Source organism: Notamacropus eugenii, chromosome 7 (assembly GCF_028372415.1).
Source record: "Notamacropus eugenii isolate mMacEug1 chromosome 7, mMacEug1.pri_v2, whole genome shotgun sequence".
Taxonomy (NCBI): Eukaryota; Metazoa; Chordata; class Mammalia; order Diprotodontia; family Macropodidae; genus Notamacropus; species Notamacropus eugenii.
Genome location: NC_092878.1, coordinates 37,822,082 through 37,845,048, shown reverse-complemented (window position 1 = coordinate 37,845,048; position 22,967 = coordinate 37,822,082). Strand labels below are relative to the sequence as shown.

General features: G+C 39.7%; 1 protein-coding gene across 1 annotated transcript in view; it reads left to right on the top strand.

The window, feature by feature from the left end:
• SLC24A4 (solute carrier family 24 member 4) overlaps positions 1-22,967 on the top strand; it is a 297,207-nt gene that overhangs the window by 261,405 nt on the left and 12,835 nt on the right. Inside the window, exons 14-16 of the mRNA XM_072624485.1 lie at positions 4,640-4,754; positions 19,719-19,831; positions 22,384-22,449. Of these exons, the coding sequence (XP_072480586.1) occupies positions 4,640-4,754; positions 19,719-19,831; positions 22,384-22,449 (294 nt within the window). The remainder of the gene's footprint in view (positions 1-4,639; positions 4,755-19,718; positions 19,832-22,383; positions 22,450-22,967) is intronic.

The window sequence follows — 22,967 nt, the reverse complement described above, 5'->3', positions numbered from 1 at the left end:
CCTCCTACCATAGTTCCCTTTCTAGGCACTGTTGTCATTGTTCAGACATTCAGGCTTCTCTAATTCTTCATGACCCCATGGACCATAGCACACCGTGCCTTTCTATCCTCCACTCTCTCCTGAAGTCTGTCCAAGTTCATGTTCATTGTTTCCATGACCCTATCTATCCAGCTCATCCTCTGTCATCCCCTTTCCCATTTGCCTTCAATCTTTCCCCAAATCAGGGTCTTTTCCAGTGAGTTCTGACTTCTCATTATGTGACCAAAGCATTTAAGCTTCAGCTTCTGTATTTGACCTTCCAGTGAAGAGCCTGAATTAATTTCTGTAAGTGTTGACTGTTTTGATCCCCTTGCCATCCCAGGGACTCTCAGAAGTCCTCTCCGGCACCACAATTTGAAAATGTTGATTCTCCTTACAATACAGGAAAATGGGGGATAAGGGGATAAGCAAGGTGGGGGGGATGATGGAAGGGAGGGCATGGGGAGGAGGGAGCAATTTGAGGTCGACACTCATGGGGAGGGACAGGATCAAAAGAAAGAATAGAAGCAATGCGGGGGCAGGATAGGATGGAGGGAAATATAGTTAGTCTGATACAACACGACTATTATGGAAGTCATTTGCAAAACTACACAGATATGGCCTATATTGAATTGCTTGCCTTCCAAAGGGAAGGGGTGGGGAGGGAGGGAGGAAAAGAAGTTGGAACTCAAAGTTTTAGGAACAGCTGTCGAGTACTGTTCTTGCCACTAGGAAATAAGAAATACAGGTAAAGGGGTATAGAAAGTTATTTGGCCCTACAGGACAAAAGAGAAGATGGGGACAAAGGAAGGGAGGGATGATAGAAGAGAGGGCAGATTGGTGATAGGGGCAATTAGAATGCTCAGTGTTTTGGGGTGGGGGGAGGGGACAAATGGGGAGAAAATTTGGAACCCAAAATTTTGTGAAAATGAATGTTATAAGTTAAATAAATAAATAAATTTTTTAAAAAATGAGCTGGCGAAACATGACAAACTACTCCAATATCTTTGCTAAGAAAACTCCAAATAGGGTCATGAAAATTGGGTCATTGAGATATGTTCTCCAGGATAAATTTGATTTTTGGTCCTTTATAAGGAAATCAGGTGTTAAGGGGAAAAAATGAACTTAGTATTTGACATTAGGACAATTTGTTTAGGAACTGCAAAAATAAGTTTTGATAAAAGTACAATTTTACCAAAATTATACTGCACTGGACCTGAATGCAACAAGTATAGGATTTCAAAAGTCAAATGGGAATGATGTTCTTTGTAAGTTACTTTTGAGATTCATTGAACTCAATTGATGCCATTTGCCTGGCAATAAGTTTCATTCTCTGTTTTAAACCCACACTGTTGTATATCTTATTATTGTGTTGTAATATTTTCTTAAATCATGAATTTTGGAAAACTATTGAATAATAAATGTTAAGAGAATGATATCAAAAAAAAAAAAGAAAATGTTGATTCTGTGACACTCAGCTTTCCTTATAGTCCAACTCTCCCAGCCATACATTGCTACTGGAAAAACCGTAGCTTTGACCAGGCACTGAGGGAGACACAAAAATGAATAAGAAAGAGTCCCGGTCCTCTTGGACCTTACAGTATAGTCTTAATCAAATCAGTCCAAGGAAGAATAGAAAACATTTATTAGTGTTTTCTCAGGATAAAGCATTATAAAGTTAGCTAACTTTATATAATGCTCTAAGGTCTGCAAAGTCCTTTAGATGTATTAAATCATTTTATCCTCATTACCCTCTGAGGTAAGTGCTATTATAATCCCTATTTTACAGATGAGGAAACTGAGGCAGGCAGTTCAATGACTTACTCGGAATCACACATCCAGGAACTGTATGGGACTGAATTTGAACTCGGGTCTTCCTTCGATCCAGTGCTCTATCCAGCTTCCCACTTTAGCCAAAGAATTCTGCAATGTGTTCCTATTCCCTGACTGAGAGTCATAAATCCTCCATTTTTCCTGCCCCAGTTTTATCCATGAAAGATACTCCTTATCATCTATCATAATATATTAACTCAACCTACCTTTGACATCTCCCCAAAGCCCTCCCTTTTGTGCTTCTTGTAGGTTGTGGGCAGCCTTCAGCACCCCAGGGACAGTTCCACATCCCCAGCCTATAACTCATCCCACTCCCTTACCAGTGTTCGAAAGCCAGAGATATTTCTTATTTATGGACAAAAAAAAAAAGTCTGGCAACTGGCTTCTATTATCTCTCCTTCATGTGATCTTCTTGAATTCCCTGTAATTTCAAGGTTGGTAGAAGGTTTATGGTTTTTCCAAAGACGAACCATTTGGATCCAAGCTAGATTTTGTTCTGGTGGTTTTTTCCCTCCTGCCTACCTTTCTCATTACAGTTACATTATGGTCCCGCCTTGGTTACCATAACAGTCATAGCAAAGAATGTTTCCTCATCTGTTCTGATGATAGTGAAAACCGCTATAGATTCCCAAATTCAGGTGAGAACAAAAGATGTAGAGGGTAAGCCAACATCTAAAATGCCAGGCTGATTATGTAAACCACCGTCAAAAGTGTTTTGACTACTTATGTTAATGCCAAACATAACGATGGCACTTTTCTGACTGCAAGGTGGAGTCTTGTCTTTTTTTATTTAAAGATGTATAAATATTCCATTCAGTTTACCTTCCATCAGTATAAATTGGCTCTTGCTCAAGCACCCTCCCAAACAGACATTACAAGAAAAGAAAAATCCTTTGCTGAGGTTGCTATAGGAATGTTTGAATGTGAGGAGTAGGAAAATAAAGTTAATGAAATCATGAATAGCACTTCTCAAATTCTCTCTAAAAATAAATTACTGTTCAACCAGTTTGAATAACTAGCTATTATACAGAGAGGTTCATTCAATGTTTCATTAAATATGAATAATAATATTTAATAACACTGGAAATCCCAAAGGCCAGGGAATATCTACCTCACAGTCTAGTTTTAAAAAAGTAATGGTAAATGATTTTTTCTCAGAGAAAAAGAAGTAGGAGTTTTAATATTTATTTATTTAATATTTAATATTTATGTTGCCTATTTAAATAAAAGTACAGTTGCCACAGACTCCCCACTTTTGCCCCACTCGCTTTGTGGCGCGTTATATCCGCACAGACACACACGGCTGAGCAACATCCCATCCATCCTTCTGCATGCAACAATTAATATTGATATTAATAGTCACACCTCCTAGCACCTTGCATTTGCACAGGACTTAAAAATTTCCAAAGCATTTTCACCTTCATTATTTCCCATGATCCTCACAACTACCTTGGGAAGCAAGCAAGGTTAGGGTTTTTTCCTACTATTAAACAGAAAAACCTGACACCTAGCGATGCTGTATGCTGTTAAGTTTAGGCAAGTAGCCCAGAACAGGCACCAGATGATATGTTGCTTAAGCTCTCATTAGTAAAACAACTCAGTAAGACTGTGAACTACAGAGAAGGTGCAGGTATAGTGGACCAAGTGCTAGAGATGGAGTCATGAAGACCTGAGTTCAAATCCTGCCTCAGACACTTACTAGTTGTGAGACCCTGGGCAAGTCACTTAACCCTATTTACTTCAGTTTCCTAAAATGGAAATAATAATAATATCTACCTCCCAGGATTGTGGTGAGAATCAGACGAGATGGTATTTGTAAAACACCAGGCACATAGTAGGCACTTAATAATGCTGCCTTCCTTCTACCAGGGCTTCTTCTGGTAGCCCCTCCGTGCCTTCTAAACCTTTGCAATCCTTGTCTACATCTTCCCATCATTCCTCCATAGAGGAACTATCCATTACCCTGGAGACCTTCCATCTTCTGTCCCTTGCTCTAACCACAGGTCATACTAAGCACTGAAGATACAAAGAATGCAAATCCACCACGTTCTCGCCCATAAGGAGCTCACTCAATGTCCGGTACATTGTTAATGCTTAACAAATGATTACCGACAACTGGAGACAGCAGGCAAACTATGTATAGACAGGTTGTATGCATAATAAATTAGAAATAATCTCCAAGAGTTTCTTAACTCTAAGGTTAAGGAGGACCAGGAAAGACTTCTCCTTCTTGCAGAAGGTGGTGCTTTAGCTGAGACTTGGAGGAAGTCAGGCAAACCAGGAGGCAGAGACATGGAAATGAAGAGAGAATTCCATGCATGGGGTCAGCCAGTGCAAATGCCTGGAGTCAGGAGATTCAGTGTTGTGTTGTGTGTGAGCTACACAACAAGGATGCCATGTGTCCCTGGATCACAGAATATGTGGGGAGCTATATGGTGTGAGAAGACTGGAAAGATAGTGGGGAGGGGGGTTATGAAGAGCTTTGAAGTCCAAACAGAGAATTTGATATTTGGTGCTGGAAGCAATAGGGAGCTACAAGGGCCACATACTCTGACCTGTGCTTTAGAAAAATCAGTTTGACAGCTGGATAGGAGGTAGACTAGAGTGGGGAGAGACTTGGGAATTAGTAGGGAGCGTCTGCCAAACCAGGTTAGTACCTTTTCTGACTCTACCTGTCCTTGGTGGTACCCAGCTAAGGATGTTGTTATGTTCTTCCTATATTCACTGAAAACGAAAAGTTTCCAAGACGTCTCATGGCTATTTCAGTTTGTTTTGTTTTCTTCCGCAGGTGACTATTATTGGATACACACTTGGGATCCCTGATGTCATCATGGGCATTACTTTTCTAGCAGCGGGAACAAGTGTACCAGACTGCATGGCCAGCTTAATTGTGGCCAGACAAGGTAGAGTAAGCGACATGGCGGGGTAGGGGAGGAGAACCCTGGAGGGAAAGTCAGGATACCTGGTATCTACTGCCAGTCCTGCTGCTGAATTAGCCTTAGGTTGCTTCAGCAGTTCACTTCCGTTCTCTGGACCTTGATTTTCCCCATGTGCCATGAGGAGGGTGGACAGAATGATTGATCCCTAAGGCTCCTTCTAGACCTAACAATCTCTGATTATATATTATTGAGACACCACTGGTCACACTGGATTTTTAGTCAAAGGACCTGGGTTTGAATCTTGCCTCTGCCAATAGACTGTGTGACCTTGGACAAATCATTTTACCCTCACTGGACCTCAGTTTCCTCATATGTCAAATGGGAGGGGGGAAAGGGGTAGATACAGCATCTCTAATGTTCCTTCCAGTTATAAATCCCCCAATCCTAAGAAGGTCCTTCTTTTAGCATTCCGAAGTGATCAATATCAACAGGCAGCCCTTTCCCCCCCAACCAAAATTATGAGTGGTTATTACATGTAGTGTAATATTACACGTAGGCTTAAGGTTACCTGAAGATGTCTTTATTATGACATATTATTATTAATATTATTCAGTATGCATTAGTTATCAATCAAAAAACATTTATTAAGCATCTGCTGTATGCCTGGCATTGTACTAGGCTCTGAGGACACAAGAAAATTAAAAACTACTCCAAAGAAGCTCACTTTTTTTCTTCCTTTTCCTTTATTTTTACACGCATTTATAATCTGTCCTTTCCATTGCCCCTCCACCTGAGGGGCAAACTGAAAATTAAAACCTTCACGATAAACACATTTAGGCCAGCAAAACAAATTCTCGCATTGAACATGCCCCCAAATGTGTGTCTTTCTCAGCATTTTAAGTTCATTGCCCCTCTGGCAGGAGATGAGTCACTTTTTTCATTTCTGCTGTTCTAGACTTGTGGCTTATTGTTGTGTTGATCAGAGTTCTCATATCTCTCAAAATTTTTCCTATACTGTTTTTGTCAGCGTATAAATTATTTTCCCAGTTGTACTCACTTGGCTCACTTTGTTTGTAGAAGTCTTCCCGGTTTCCTCTGAAATGATCCATTTTGTCATTTCCTAGGGCATAACAATATTCCATTCATTATGTCCATATACCACAATTTATTTAGCCATTCCCCCTTATTTTCCAGTTTTTATCTGCTATGAAAAGGATTGTTATGAATATTTTTGTATGCAAAGGTCCTTTTTCTCCTTCTTTGATTTCTGGAAGACAGAGGCTTAGAACTCTTAAAGGGAGCTCACATTCTAATGGGAGATATAACAAGTACCTGTAAAAATATATACAGCATTAAGTATATGTCATAATACAAACATATGCAAAGTAGTTAAATACAAGATCCTGTAAACTGACAGATCTCCAAATTGTGTTGTTGTAATAAAGTTCTGTGAAACTGAGTGTGTTACTAAAAATAGTGTTTCCACTCTTTGGAAGACAAAGAGGAGGCCACACCCAACCTTCATGGAATTACAAAATTTAAAGTTAGAATCCGGTAGGCAGGGAAGGAAGGGAGGGAAGAAGAAAGGAAAGGAGGGAGGGAAGGAAGGAAGGAAGGAAGGAAGGAAGGAAGGAAGGAAGGAAGGAAGGAAGGAAGGAAGGAAGGAAGGAAGGAAGGAAGGAAAAGATTCTTGGAAGGAGAAGATCACTTGGCAGGATAAGATGCCAGACACTGAGGTCCTTTCTCGAACTAACCTGACAAGCATTCAAAAATCTGCTTCAGAGAGCACAACTGTGATGGGCTGGCCATGCTGTTCAAATGCAAAACATACACTTGCCAAAAAGACTTTTTTTTTTTATGGAGAACTCACACAGAGCAAGCAAGCATTCACATGTTTGTCAGAAGAAGCAATACAAGGACACTCTCAAAGTCTCTCTTAAGAACTTTGGAATTGATTGTGTGGCACGGGAAACACTGGAGCAGGACCACTCAGTGTGGCATGCCCACATCAGAGAAGGAGCTGTGCTCTATAAGCAAAGCAGAATTGAAACAGTTCGAGGGAAACAAAGGATGCACAAATTTAGAGAATTCCACCTCAAGCGTTCACACAGACTATTTGTGGGAAAACATTCTGAGCTTGCATTGGTCTGAGTAGTCATAGTCAGAAACAATGAAACTTGACTCTAGTCTAGTCATGTCATTTTGGTCCTCCGAGAACGAAGGACAGCAACTAGCCAAGCTTTGTGCTAAGTTCTTTACAAATATCTCATTTGATCCTTACAACAACCCTGAAAGATAGATGCTATTTTTATCCCCATTCTACAGTTGAGGAAACTGAGGCCAACAGAGATTAAGTGACTTGCCCAGGGTCACACAGCAAGTATCTGAAACCGGATTTGAACTCAGGTCGTCCTGACTCCAGGGCAGTGATCTATCCATTTTGCCACCTAGCTGCCCAAGGAACTCAAGAGCATGTCATAAAAAGATTAGTTGAAGGAACTAGGTGATTTTAGCCTGGAGACTGGGTGGGGTCCAGGTATAGCAGTCTTTCAGTATTTTGAAGGGCTATTTTCCAGTGTTTGAAGATGGCGTTCTTTTAATTGGTGATGAGATCACACCATTGACTCAGGTCAAGCTTGTAATCCACTAAAATCCCCAGATCTTTTTCATACACATTGCCATCTAACTTCACCTCCTTCATCATATACATTTGGCATTTTGTGGGACTTTACATTTTATTCATATGAAATCTCGTGTTCTCTTTGGGCCACTGCTCTAGCCTACTGAGATCATTTTAGAATCCACACTTTAAGACTGACATTGATAAGGATGCCAACTCTATCTTCTTTATCTTCACAGATAAACATGCTGAACCACAGAACAAAGCCAAGGGCAGATCCCTCATGCTGCTCACTAGTAATTACCCTCCAAGTTGATATTGACCCATTAAATATGACTCTTTTTGCCATGACACATCAAGAATTCCACTTAACTGTTACTGTTGTCTGTGCCTTATCTCTTTATCCCATTCACCAGAATAGGTTAACGAACTTTGTTAAATTTCCAAAATCTTGGTGCACTATGGTTACCAGTCCCCTTATCTATCAGCTTAGTGTGTGCAAAAAAAAGAAAAAAAGCTGATCTGATCTTTTTGGTTTTCATTCAGCAGCCATTAATTAATGAATTTCTAAAGCAGAAATTACCTTAATGTGATAGTTGAAGTTTTTTTCAAATGTTAAATTTTTATTTAGAGTCTTTCAGTTTAGCAGAAAATTAATTATAACTTATCTTTTTTTATAGTCTATCTTTTAAAAAAAGTTTTTAAAAAGATTTTCATTTTAGTACTGTAGTTTCTTCCCAATATAATGCTCACCATAATTGAACCTTCCCTTATAAGGTGCAAATCAGTTGACCTGGAAACTGATTGACAGCATATGCCACATTCTACACCCAAAGTCCTCGGCTTCTCTACAGAGAGAAGGAAAGTATGTCTTTTAACTCATCATTTGCTCTCCTGAACCAAGATTAGTCATTATAATTAATCAAAATTCTACAGACTTTCAGTCGCATTTTTACTTATATTAGTTTTATCACTGTGTATAGTGCTTTCCTGGCTAAACTTACTTCATTCTCCATCAGTTCCTACTTCTCTGAATTCCTCAACGTGTTATTTCTAGACAGCTAGGTGGCGCAGTGGATAAAAGCATTGGGCCTAGAGTCAGGAAGATCCAAATTCACATCCTATCTCAGATGTTTAGTAGCTGTGTGACTTTTGGCAAATCACTTAACCTCTCTCTGTCTCCATTTCTTCAACTGTAAAATGAGAAGAATAATATCTTTTGTTATTCAGTCACATCCAACTCTTCATGACTCCATCTGGGGTTTTCTTGTCAAAGATACTGGAGCAGTTTGCCATTTGTTTCTCCTCCATTTCTCCATTTGTTTCCTCACAGAAGAGGAAACAGAGGAAAACAGGGTTAAGTGACTTGCCCAGAGTCACACAGCTATTAAGTGTCTAAGATCAGATTTGAACTCAGGAAGATGAATCTTCCTGACTCCCAGCCTAGCACTCTATCCACTGTGCATAATAACATCTTCCTTCCATGATTATTGAAAGGATCAAATGAGAAATATATATAAAGAGCTTAGCACAGTTGCAAGCATAAATTCATGTTGCCTTCCTTCTTGTGCTACAATAGTATTACGTTAAATTTATGAATTACAGTTTGTTTCAATTATTTCCCAAAAGAACAAGTACCTATTCTTGATGAAGACAAGGACTCAGATACAATTTCAGAACTGTTCCCTCTCTATCCCCAACTTTTATGTCATCTATGATCTAATATCTACTTGACTGAAAATATACTATTGGAACTGGGTTTTTGAATGGCCTTTCTGTCTTTGAATTACCTATTAACCTACTTCTCCTACCTCAGAACACACACACACACACACACACACACACACACACACACACACAGAGTGCTGATTTTATGTAACAGAATAGACCAGCCACACCTATTTTCTTTTTCACTGACCTCTTCCACTTGACATTGGACATATCACCTCACCCTACCCCTGGATCTCTAAAGTCTTTTCTTCTAGTTTGCATGTTCCTTATTCTAAGAGCGCTCAAGCTCTAACAGTCAGTGTTTAATTTGATTCAGCAGACATTTAATAAAGACCTACTATGTATAAGGCACTGGGCTAGGTTCTGGACATTCAGTCCCAAAAATGAAATAGTCTATTCCTGCTCCACCCCCACCCCTCTCAATGAACTTACTTTCTCCTGTGGGGTAAGATAGACATAATGCACATAAACAAGTAAAGACAAAGTCATTTGAAGAAAAAAAGCCCTACCTGGAGTGAATTAAAGAAGACCCCCCCAAAGCAGAACTTTGAATGAAGATAAAGGATTTGGGAAAGACTGTGAACAGGAAGGATTTTTAGGCCTGAGGAGAAAGCACATGCAAATGAAGAAAGGCTTGACATGGACCCAACAAGCTATCTCCACTATCAGAGAGCTTAGATACAAGTGGGGAAGACACTTTGGATTGAAGGATAGCTAGCTGGTAGGCCAATTTGATGGGAACAAGGGGTTCATGAGTGAAATTCGTGTGAACTAAGGCTAGCAATGTAGGTAGGAACCAGCTTGTCAAAGGCTGAGGAGTTTTTACTTATCTTAGAGGCAGTAGGAAGCAGCTCAGTTTTTCGGCTATGCCCTCTGGAGGTTTTCTTGGCAACTATGTAAAGAGCAAAATGGAGAGGGAAGACCAATGGCAAGGCTATTTTAATAGTCCAAAGGAGAAAGATAATGAGAGGCTTAAGGAGGATGATGGCTGTGTGAGAAGAACAAAGGGAACAGATGCCAGAGATGTTGTAGAGATAGAATAAAAAAAACATGCTAGACTTTGCATAATTACTACTGAATGTAGTATACCTGTTCTTCAGTATTGCGAGTACCTTTACAAAAATGTATCTTCATGCCAAGGCACAAAGCACTCATAAATACAGAAAAAGAAATCGACAAAATTTGGCAATTGATTGAATGTGATGGATGAGGTAGAAGAAAAAGTTAAAGCTGTCTCCAAGGTTCTGAACTGGGGTCACTAGAAAGATAGCGTTACCCTCACTCAGTGGGAAAAGGGAAATTTGTTGGAGGGGAGGGTTAGTGGGGAAAAGATAATCAGTTCCATTTTAGACAAGTTGAATGTAAGATGCCTATAAGATATCCAAGAAGAAAGATCTTTGGAGTTCAGAGGACCTGCATTCAAATGTGGTTTCAGACACTTCATTGCTTTGTGACCCCAGGCAAGTCACTTAATCCTGTTTGCCTCAGTTTCCTCATCTGTAAAATGAGCTCGAAAAGGAAATGGCAAACTAGTCCAGTATCTCTGCCAAGAAAACCCCAAATGGGGTCAAGAAGAGTCAGACACAATGAAAAATAATTGAATATCACAAAGAGAACTTTGGGATGGGAGATGAAGATCCAACAAGGAAAACTTAAAAGAATCAGTTTAGCAGTTAGGAAGAGAACCAGAAGAAAGCAATGTCATGAGAACCAGGTGAGAAAAAAGTATCAGGGAGGAAGAGATGGTCAGGAGAGTCAAAAGGTGTCAAGGACTACGAAGATGAGAAAAGACCCTTGGAATTAACTGAATGGAGTTCAGTTAACAGCTAGACATTGTAAGTTCTAAGCCTTCCATGTTCTAGGGTCCCATCCAGCTCTGACATCCTATGCCCACGACAGTGGTGCTTGGCTTGGTTCCTTTAAATGACAAGCCGCCTGCTGTGCATCTGAGTTCCTATTCAATGCTTTACACCCAGAAGATACCTGTGGGTGGCAATTCCATCATTCCTTTGTTTAAACTAAATTAAAGATGAAAATGTATTCATACATCTCACACTTGGGAGAAGAAAAGTGATTTAATAATAGTTCTTCCAGGAGTTTCAGCTCCTATCTTTTCAGAGATGGAAACTTTTGCACCAGGTGACAGCTTTTGCATACTGAGCCCATTCTTAAGAATTAAAACCCCGGAAGGAAACCTATAATCATTCCCCATTGAAAATAAAATCCTTTTGTGTTGGCCAGGGTACATGAGAGTTATAGAGAAGAATTCAAAGTACTGTCTATCTTAATATAGAAAGCTTTCTTTTTGTTAAAAGAATTTCCATTATCCAACTTTAAGGCAATGGGTTGATTTTATCTTCCCTAAGATCGTGGCGTAGAGGAGACAGTGGTTTCTTTCAAGTACACAAGCAGAATACAAATTCTAGCAGGTTTCAGCCTGGAAAGGTTTCAGGTACAGGCCTAGAAACAGATTGGATTGTGTGTCTGCCCTCCAAGGATACTTATCATTTGAAGACTGATTTCCTCCCCCCACCCCCCCCACCTCCCCACCCAAGATGATTTTTTTTTTTTTGCCTTCCCCGGCCCCAACTTATTAAAGTATCTATAAAAGTGCAGAAAGTTGCAATTTGCATTCATGAAGGGAGTACCCACAAGGTTGATAATATATCTCTAAGGTGCTTAAAAAATGTATGTTCAATTGAAGATCTGACATGTCAATTACATTATAAAGACAATATGATACTTTGTAATAATTGAAATTCTGACAAATTCCTCTTTTGTATGAGACCACGTGGCAGGAACTATGGGAAATTAAAAGGATGCCTGAGATGCGCTATCACCCTCATGAAACTTACTGCTTAGGATGGGAGATGGGATACCCAGGCAACCATCACACTTTAAGCAGTTTAATTCCAGTCAGCTTTTGTATGAGCAATGGTCCCCTTGCCTTGTAAATCTTAGCTGGAATAGAATCAGCACCAGGTGCTTTGCCACAAGAAAGGAGCCTAATGGCCCTCAAAACCTCTTCTTCAGTTGGAAGCTCATCTAAGGAGGGACTGACTTCAACCTGAGGTAAACGGTCAATGGCCTCAGCATTGATTGATGATGGTCTGTTGAGAACACTATGGAAGTGTGCAGCCTATCTCTCTAGGATCATGACCTTATCACTAATCAACATGGCTCCATCAGCACTGAGTAGTTGTGATGCACCATAGGTTTTTGGTCCAAAAAAATAGCTTTTCAGGGAATCATAAAAGTGCTTTGGATTGTTATTATCAGCATAAAACTGGATTTCATCTGCCTTCTTACTGAGCCAGGAATCTTGCATCTCTCTAAGCTTTGCTTGTACTTTGTTTTTGATGGAATTAAATGCTGTCTTCTTAGAGATAGATGAACTATCCTGCTGGTAAATCCTGGGGAGTTCTCATTTTTCATTTAGCAGCTTCTGAATTTCCCCATCATTTTCATCAAACCAGCCTTGGTGTTTGCGAGTGTTCTAAGCTGCCCACTCCTTTTCTGTTCCACTATTGCCAACTGTGTGTTGGATCAACTTTCCCTCTGAGTTAGCAACAAACTGTTCATGTTCAGAGAAGAGCTCTAATTTGTTGACATTAATTCTTCTGGTAGTTATTTTGCCTTGGGGGCAGTGCTTTTGATGATTGCAAATATTTAGCTTGGAAAGGATAAGTCTATGATCAGTCCAGCACTCTGCACCACACATTGCCTTTGTCACTCTCACATCTTGTCTGTCTCTCCTCCTTATCATCACATAGTCTATTAGATGTCAACGTTTGCTGTGAGGGTGCATCCATGAAGTTTTATTGCATTTAGGTAAGCAGAAAACTGTTGGTGATGAGAAAGTCATGCGATGCGCAAGTCTTCAGCAGTAAATGACCTTTGCTGTTGCTGTTTCCAACTCCATTCCTCCTTAGGACTCTCTGCCAAATCTGGTAGTCTGAGCCTACTCTAGCATGATAAGCTTGTCCTCTTTTGGCACGTTGACAATAAGGGCCTCTAGGTCTTCATAAAATTTTTCTTTGACTTCATCAGGGTTTGTTGTGATGGGAGCATAGGCACTGATGATGGTGACATGGCATTTTCCTGTGAGTGGCAATTGCATTGTCATGAGCCTGTCATTCACTCCTTTTGGCAGGCATACCAGCTTGTTGATTAGATTCGTTTTGATTGCAAAACCCATGCCATCTTAACGGTGCTCCCCTTCACTGCACCCACTCCAGAAAAAAGTGTATCCAGCTCCAGCTTCAGTGCACTGGCCTTCATTTGCCAACCTTGTTTCACTCAGAGCTGCAATTTGGATGTGATACCTATTGAGTTCTCTTGCAGCAAGAGCAGTTCTTCTTTCAGATCTACTGGATTTTGTGTTGTCTCTTAGTGTGCACATGTTCCATGTGCCGATGGTGAATAGAATCATCTTTGTAAATGTTGTCGTATATTTTGTACATTTTGTCATGTTTCAACCACATAGTAGGATTCCCTGCCTATTGGATAAGCAGATAATGTTTAGGTTACCTTTTCTAGCCCCCTTCCTCACACCAGGAGGTGAGTAGTGCAATCCTTAAAAGGCTGCTCAGACACCTAGGGGGCTGCTGAGTCCCACTGCTGCTTCCAGTGAGAAACAACACTATGGTCTGGGCTGCCTGTGTGTAGGGTTGTGACTACAGCTCCCAGTGTATCCACACCTGCTGCTTCATCACTTGCCTGTCATCACAGGACTTTGAGGCATAATAGTGAAACGGTATGGGTGATGTCTTTTGATTCATGCATAAATTGGATTTAAGTGAGGCAGAGTTGCACAGAATCATCAGTTTCGGTCTCTCCTCCAGAGACATCATAGTCCAGTGGCAGGACAGAGTCAAAATGGCTGGCAATGGCTCAGGATACTGTGGATGACCTTGGCTTCTTCAGTATCTAACCAAGCTCTAAGTGCTCAATATCACCTGCTTCAGCTGACTTCATGGCCATTGGAACGAATTGTTCTCATCTGCCCATTCCACCAGAGGAAGTCTTCACATGCTTGGGGTAGATATCTCCCTAACTCACTATTGGGTTTGAGAACCCTTGGTTACCTTCAACCTGGTTTGGTTCGTCTGCCAAAACGGTTTACCAGGGTGTGGCTGCTGAGCATGCTACAGCTCCTTGGAGCCACAGGTGAGATTTAGGTGGAACATGTGGACACCAAAGGTGGAAAGAGCCCCCAAAATGGCTCAGCAGCCATTACACCAAAGGTACTGGTCCTACCTGAACACACCCCACACCCCAGCAGGAAGAGTGACACTGTTAGTCATGAGGGCTTATGGAAAATTATGTCAAAATTTGGTTACCTGGAGAAGTTTATCAATATTGTACATCAATTTCATGATGGCATGTTTGCCCGGGTTCTGGATAATGGACAATGCTCTTGTGCCTTCCCAGTCATCAATGGAATGAAACAGGGCTGTGTGCTTGCTCCCATGCTTTTTAGCATGATGTTTTCAGCCACGTTGACAAATGCTTTCAATAAGGATAAACACAGCATCAAGTTCAACTACTGTACTGATGATAAGTTCTTCAGTTTGAAAAAGCTACAAACCAAGACTAAAGTGAAGGGAGTGTTGGTGCATGATTTTCTGTTTGCAGATGATTGTACACTCAGCGCAGCCTCTGAAGCTGAGATGCAACAAAGTATGGATCAATTCTCTGCTGCCTGTGCTAATTTTGGCCTAATAATTAACACCAAGAAAGCACAGGTGCTCCATCAGCCACCACAACAACATCCATACGTGGAACTATCGATTACAACAAATGGAGAAGTTTTGAATGCTGTGGATAAGTTCACTTACCTTGGTAGTATACTTTCCAGGGATGTATACATTGACAGTGAGGTTGATGTACACATTGCCAGAGCTAGCTCAGTGTTTGGGAGGCTCCAAAGAAAAGTTTGGGAGAGAAGAGGTATTAGACTGACTACCAAACTGAAGGTCTACAGAGCCATTGGGCTCACCTCATTGTTATGTGCTTGTGAAACATGGACAGTCTACCAGCGCCATGCCAGGAAACTGAATCGCTTCCATTTGAACTGTCTTAGGAAGATTCTGAAGATCACCTGGAAGGATAAGGTACTAGACACAGAAGTCGTTGCTCAAGCTGAACTGCCAAGTATTCAAACTATGCTTCAGAGAGCGCAACTCCGATGGGCTGGCCACGTTGTTTGAATACAAAATGTACGCTTGCCAAAAAGACTATTGTATGGAGAACTGGCATGGGGCAAGCAATGACATGGGTGCCAGAAGAAGTGATACAAGGACACTCTCAAGGTCTCTCTCAAGAACTTTGAATCTGACTGTGCAACATGGGAGATACTGGCACAGGACCACTCAGCATGGTGTGCCCTCATCAGAAAGGGTGCTCTTTGACCAAAGCAGAATTGAGACAGCACAAAGTAAATGCAGGATGTGCAAATTTGGAGCATCCATTCCAAATATTCACACAGACTATCTGTGCCCAACCTGTGGTAGAGCATTTCGAATTCATATTGATCTGATCAGCCACAGTTGGACACACTGAAATTTCACTTTATCATGGTGATGTCATTTTGGTCCTCTTCGAAGACGGACAGCACCAACCACCAATTCTTCCTGCCTCAGACTCATCCTAACTGTGTGGCCCTGTCTGGGTCACTTAATTAACCTTTTTTGCTCTCAGTTTCTTCATTTGTAAATTGGGAATTATACAAGGTTGTCTTGAGGATCAAATGAGACAACATATAATATATTTTTAAACCTTCTACGTGCTATAGAAATCTTAGATGAGTATTATCCTCATTATTGTTATTTCTGAAAAAGTTATTGTGAATAGAAATGACATAAGTAAAATAGGATTTTTTTCATAAAAACAATATAATAAGATTTTATATTTCTGACCTCATACACAAATTTTTATAATGAATATGTCTATATAATATATATAGCATATGATGTATGTTGATATATATAGTATATGTTATATGTCTATCTAGTATAAAATATTCAAAATGTATAAAAATCAATGAAATAGCTAAATCACCTAAAATGTCATTAATATATTCATAATGTATCATAATAGATATCATTAATATTATATAGAATAGTATATAATAGAAAGCTCTCATCTTTACTTCTTCATATTTGCAGTCCTATTCTTAACTATATGAAATCAGATATTTAAGGAACACCCTTACCAAGCTTATAAAACTCAGAAAGGTGATTTTTTTTGATGGGGGTGGGATTTTGAGAAACATCTTTGAAAGATACTAGAACCACTAGATGCCTTATTAATAAGCACATCCAGGGATGCCTGTTTTTCTGTGCTCGTTTTGTATTGTAAATTTTCCTCTAGCAAAGGTAAGCATTGGAAATCAAGTTACTGGTCTTTCTGTCTTTAAAAGCAGTAAACCTTTCTGTTTTCTTCACCTCTTACTTCATTCATGCTAGTTGCTTCACATTTTCTCTTAATGAGTACAGTGAAAAGGCAAAAACCACTGATATTGGAGCCAGAGGCCTGAGTTCAAGTCTTGACTCAATGAAAAACAGAGTTTCTGGGTAATTAATAATCAGTTTATTAATTAGGCTAGCTGGCAATCAATAAATCAGTGGTCAATGATTTCTCTTGGTAACCAGAAATGACCCATGGAGAGCCTGAAAGCCTGAAATACTTTTTTGAAAGGGAATAAATGCCTCTTACAAGTGAAAATCAAGCCTGATTAGTTGACATTTAATGAGGAGTTGGGCTAGAAGTCTTCAGGTCCACCTGCTGAGAGTGTGGCTTGATCATGTCAAAAATCCTCAATATTTTGGCTTGTACGGTGACCAAATTCAAAGACCAGGACCCACATTTGATTCTGAATCCACAAAAGTCTTCCCATATGAACTGAACTACAAGTTCTGCATGTCTATAATGAATTAATTGTTATTAGAGTATAATTTTTCCGTTTTATTGACCATTTTTTATCTATGTGATGTGACTGATTTTGCCTCCAGCAATCAGGACAGAGAAATCCCTCTCCATCCAGAACACTGTGATTTGGTTTTCTCCTTCATGAGCTGGGTCACCCTAAACTCTAATGGAGAGGTATAGAATTCACCCAGACTAGATTCTCTTTACACTCTAAACAGAAGTTGAGTCTCCTAGTTTGGTGGGGTCCTGACCAAGTTAAAGAGCATGTTCCTTGAGGGCGAGGGCAATCTCATGACTCAGTTAAGTCTTTCAGAGACTGACTTTTTACAGGAACTGGGCCTTACATAAGGAAATGAGAAGAGCCTGGGTCCCAATTTAATAACTGGAGATCAGGGTAGAGAAATGTTCTAATTGACACCCAAGGACCCATGCAATTCAAAACACATTTTAATTTGCCACTTATTGCTTCAAAAGTGCCAAAAATCCTCAATACTCTGGCTTGAATGGTGACCAAACTCTAGACCCCACAGAGGACTAGATTTTATTCTGAATCCCCAAAAATCTTTCTGAACTGCGAGTTCTGTGAGTTTTAGTGGCTTAAAACTGTCATTTAGAGCACAGTTTTCTCCTTTTATTGGCCATTTTTAAGAACTGGATCTGTGATGTGACTGCTTTCCCCCCTCGTAACCACACAAAAATTGAAATATCAAATTGAGCATCATTCTTCCAGATGGTTACTTCACTTGATACATATTTGGAATGCTTTACTTAGAAATAACTTTAGAGCAAGATTACTAGTGATATAATAAAAACAGAGTCAGGAAACCCAAGTACTGGTCCCAGTCGTGCTGTTAACTGTGTGAACTAGAGCAGATCAGGCGTCTTGGGACCTTGGTTGGCACCTCAATAAAATGAAGCAGCTGAACTAGATAATGTCTAATTACCATGTGTAATTAATCCATTAATAATATTCGTTGACTGTTTGTGCCAAGCACCATGCTAGGTGATGGTATACAAAGATCAAAATGAAACTGTCTGAGTCTTCCAGGAAATTATATTCTATCATGGGAGAGCATATAAACACAAAGTATAGACAAAAGCATACAGAGTAATTTTGGAAGAGTGCATTAACAGCTGGGGGGAATCAATAAAACATTTATTAAGTGCCTACTATGTGCCAAACGATGTGCTAAGTTCTGGACATACAAAAAGAAGCAAAAGACAGTCCCTTCCCTTGAGTTTATAATCTAATGGGGGAGACAATGTGTAAACCTATATACAAAGCAAGCTATATATAACATAATTAGGAAGTAACTCAAAAGGGAAAGAACTAGAATTAAGAAGGGTTAGGGAAAACTTCCTGTAGAAGGAGGAATTTTAACTGGGACTTAAAGGAAGCCAGGGAGGTCAGGAATCACAGTGGAGGAGGGAATGTTTCAGTCATGGAGGACAGCCAAAGAGAATATCTGGAGCCAAAATATGTAGGTCCATGGAACCTCTGGGAGGCCAGTGAAATGGGATGGAAGAGTAGCTGTTGGGTAATAAAGTATAAGAATAATGGAAAGGTTGGAGAAGAATGAGTTATAAAGAGTTTTAAATACCAACCATTATTTTGTATTTGGTCCTGGAGAAACTAGGAAGTCACTAGAATTTATTGAATGGGGGGCTGAGGCACGATAGCCCTCACGCAGTAGAGTTGACATGATCGAATCAATAAAGACTTCCTGTAGGAGGCACTGTTTGAATTAAGTTTTAAAGGAAACTAGGAGCGATAAAAGGCAAAGGTGAGGATTGCATTCCAGGCATGGGGGATATAGCCTATGCAAAGGCAGAGAGAATGGAAAAGAGAGAAAAGAAATTGCGGTCATGTGTGAGGATAGAGAGACAAAGCTTTGGAGAGGAGAAGGAAGGACATGAGCTAGGCTTTGAGGGAGGGAGGAACAGCCTAATTGAAATATAAGTGTGCAAGAGGACCTAATAATTGGTTTTTGATCTTTCCTTCCTCTGACATCTAAACACTATTGTGGTTACTAACATGTTAAGTGCCACTGAAATGTCATGCAAATTGAAAGTTTAGCAAGTTGTCAGGTAAGAGATCAATAGACTATACAGCCCAATGTTTAGGCTTTAAATTTGTTCTAGGCTTCAGAGTTCCCTGAGCTGTTTAGCTCTCTGTTGTATGCTTAGCATGGAGATACAAAGATGTCGAAGATACAGTTCCTTCCCTTCAAGGTGCCTATAATTTGGTTGGGGAAAGGACTCTCACTCAAAGAAAACAAATTGGGAATAGGCTAAGGAGATCAAAAGCTTGATGGTGAACCCCAGATGAAGGTGATGAGAAACAGTATTATGGGTCTGGGTAGCTAAGAATGTATTCATAGAAGAGACTAGACCTTCAATTGGTCTTAAAAGAAATAGTGAATTTATTCTCCTGCAAGGATAGTGAGCATTTTGGGGTGAAGTAGCTAAATGAACCTGTTAAATATAGGTATGAAAATGTTTGTACTATTTTTTCCTTTTGTCTTTTAACAAAAAGAATAAGATACTCTATACAGAATTTATTGAAGGTCATAGCCAACAATTGCTTGGGAGATGAAGGAATAAGAGGAGTTAAGAGCTATACCAGTGAAGAAAATACCTGTGGAGATCACAAGACTCATTAAAGCTATGCAAATGATTAATGAAATCTGGATTTTTTTCCCTAGGTCTTGGAGATATGGCAGTATCTAATACCATAGGGAGCAATGTATTCGACATCCTTGTAGGACTGGGAATACCATGGGGACTGCAAACCATGGTCATTAATTATGGATCAACTGTATGTATACTTTTCTTATCTTTTAAACAAATTAAACTGTTTCTTTGAAATGTAAAAACAACTAGAAATAAGAAATGACAGGTCAGTTCTCTCTTGGGCATGAAGAAAACTGTTTCTTCTTCTTCCCACCCACATAACCTGCCCCTAAACTCCATGTCTCTTTTCAATAGCATAATTAGTGAAAAAAGCATAGAAATTGAAGTCAGGAGCCTGTGGCTTGAATCCCAATTCTAATACCTAGTAGCTGACTGACCTAGAACATTTCCGTACCTCTGAGACTCAGTTTTCTCATCTGTAAATTGTTTCTACCTTATCTCACTGACAGCATGGTTATAAGGAAAGTGCCTTGTAAATCTTAAAGCATTGTATGAATGATTGGATGGATGGAAGGATGGAAGGATAGAAGGATGGATGGATGGATGAAAGAGCATTTATTAAGTGCTTATTATATGCCAAGCACTGTGCTATATAAATGTAAAGAGTTACCATTAGTTTCTAGTTCCCCAGAAAGTGGTGACACAGTTTCCTTAGGCCAATATAAGGACTTTTTGTGATTTCTAGTCTTCTCTCCACCAAGATACTGGATAGGTGTCCCTCTGAAATCTCAACACTGAGGCAGGATATAAGTTCAATAGATGAGGCTCAGAAAAATTCTGCCACTTGGGACATGATTTGTGAAAAAAAAACCCACAACCCCATCCTACACTCTCTCTCCTCTTTCCCTTCCCTCTCTTTCTCCCTTGCCTACCCTTTTGCTTCCATTTCTAGCCAATAGCTATTCAGGGACATCAGTAACTAAAGTTCATAAAACAAAGCTGAGTTGTTACTTTTAAGTGGGTGCCTGAGACTAAATCACCAAGGGGAGGTTTGTAGCAAGAAAATTCAAAATCGGAGTCAACAAACAAAGGTGAACCCCAGTACATGAAGGGCTCTCTCAGGAATAGATCAAGAAATGGTTCTATTGATCTCAAGCCATAACCTAAGAAGAGCCATGCTGACTTTTAACTATGCCTGCTGACACCATTGGGCCAGGCTCTATAATAAGGTTGTGGGCCATCTGTGGAGCAAGGATATCTATAATCTTCCCCTGTTAGCAACCATGACACCCGGCTCTCACCTCCATTCCCAACTGTCATAGCAGCCCTTTTCTAAGTATTCACTGAAATGTGTTTATCACAGAAAAGGTAAAGAAATATCTAGTTTACTAACACCCGTCTTCAATCAATCAATATTTATTAAGTACCTACTCACTCAGGCATTGTGCTAAGGGCTGGTGATACAAAAAAAAGCAAAAGAGAACCTGGCCTCAAGTTGCTTCCAATTCAACGTATTCCAAAGGTAGCTAAATAGTGAAATGGATCAAGCACAGGGCATGGAGTCAGGAAGATGCCTATTTCTGAGTTCAAATCCAGCCTCTGGCATTAACCAGCTTTGTGACCCTGGGCAAGTCACTTAATCCTGTTTGCTTTAGTTTCCTCATCTGTAAAATGAGCTGGAGAAGGAAATGGCAAATCCCTCCAGTATCTTTGCCAAGAAAACCTCAAATGGGATCATGAAGAGTCAAACACAACTGGAACAACTCAACAACAAATTCCAAACAACACCAGTTCAACAGACAGTCATAAAAATAACTCACATTTCTAGAGTGATTTCAGTTTTACAAATCCCTTTCCTCAAAAGAACCCTGCAAACTAGATAGTGCAAATAACAGTATCCCCATTTCACAGATGAGAAAACTGACCTTCAGAGAGGTGGAATGATTTAACTATTTATTAAGCATGTCCTATGTGTGAGGGACGTTTAGAGGTCAGGAAGAGATACAAAGATAAAATATGTTCCTGTCCATGCTTTCAGGGAACTTAGAATTGCTTTTCCATCTATCATTACTTACAGCCCTTCAAGGCAGAGAAGGACAGGTATTAATCTCCCCAGAATTAAAACAGTACATAAGCAAATTCCTTTCTTTCCAGTCCAAATCAGTCTGACTGGTGACCTTATATGCATGTTGGTTAAAGTAGAACAGAATTTAAAGCTTCCCTGTTTCTATTAAAATCAGTTTTATTTGATTTTGTTTTTAACGGAGATAGTACAGTCACTGAAGAGTGAAAGTAATAAAAATTCTATTCTGGATGAATGGTGGACAATGAATGTGGATAACTTCTTTGTGTCAGTTTCCTTATCTATAAAATGAGGAAATATAGGACTGAATGATCTCTGTGCTCCTTCCTAGCTGTAAAAATCTTTGAGACAATACAATATAGTGAAAAGATAATTGAATTTGGAGCAAGAGGGCCAGGATTGAAGTCCGTGGACATCACTTCCTTTCTCTGGGTCCCAGATTCTTTCTCAGTGAACTGAGAGGGCTGGACGCAGATACCCCTAAGGTGCTTCTTTCTAGCTTTAAAATTCTCAGATCGTATAAGTTCTACAATGTATATATATACATATATATATACATTGATTATAGGATGATTTGGGCGATGCCTTTGGTTGTATTTTCTTGTGTAGTAGTAACAGTCAAGATGAAAGCTTTTTTCCTTTTGTTTTTCTAGGTAAAGATAAACAGCAAGGGGCTGGTCTACTCAGTTGCGCTATTACTCGGATCTGTTGCTCTTACTGTAAGTTTTTAGAAATTTAAAATAGACTCTGTGCCTTTATTTTCATTTCTGCTCTCAGATGAATATTTATATTTGCATGCTATATGCATGTAATGGCGAACCGGTGATCATCTTACCACCAGTTCTCAGTAATCCATGGTAATGAGGGTAAAGCTAACATTATTTAACCAAACATATGATTTCAGTGATATTTTGTTGTTATTCATTCGTTTCAGTCGTATCCAATTCTCCATGACCTCATTTGCGGTTTTCTTCGTGAAGAGTGATTTGCTATTTCCTTCTCCAGCTCATTTTACAGATGAGGAAACTGAGGCAAACAGCATTAAATGATTTGCCCAGGGTTACATAGATAGTAAGTATCTGAAGCCAGATTTGAATTCAGGTCTTCCTGACTCCAAGCCCAGTGTTCTATCCACTGTGCCACTTAGCTGCCCTTCAGTGATACAGGTGCTCTTTATGATAAATTTCTATGACTGGCCCCTTCTCAGTAGTTTATAGTCTTAAATTGTTGTCTGGAT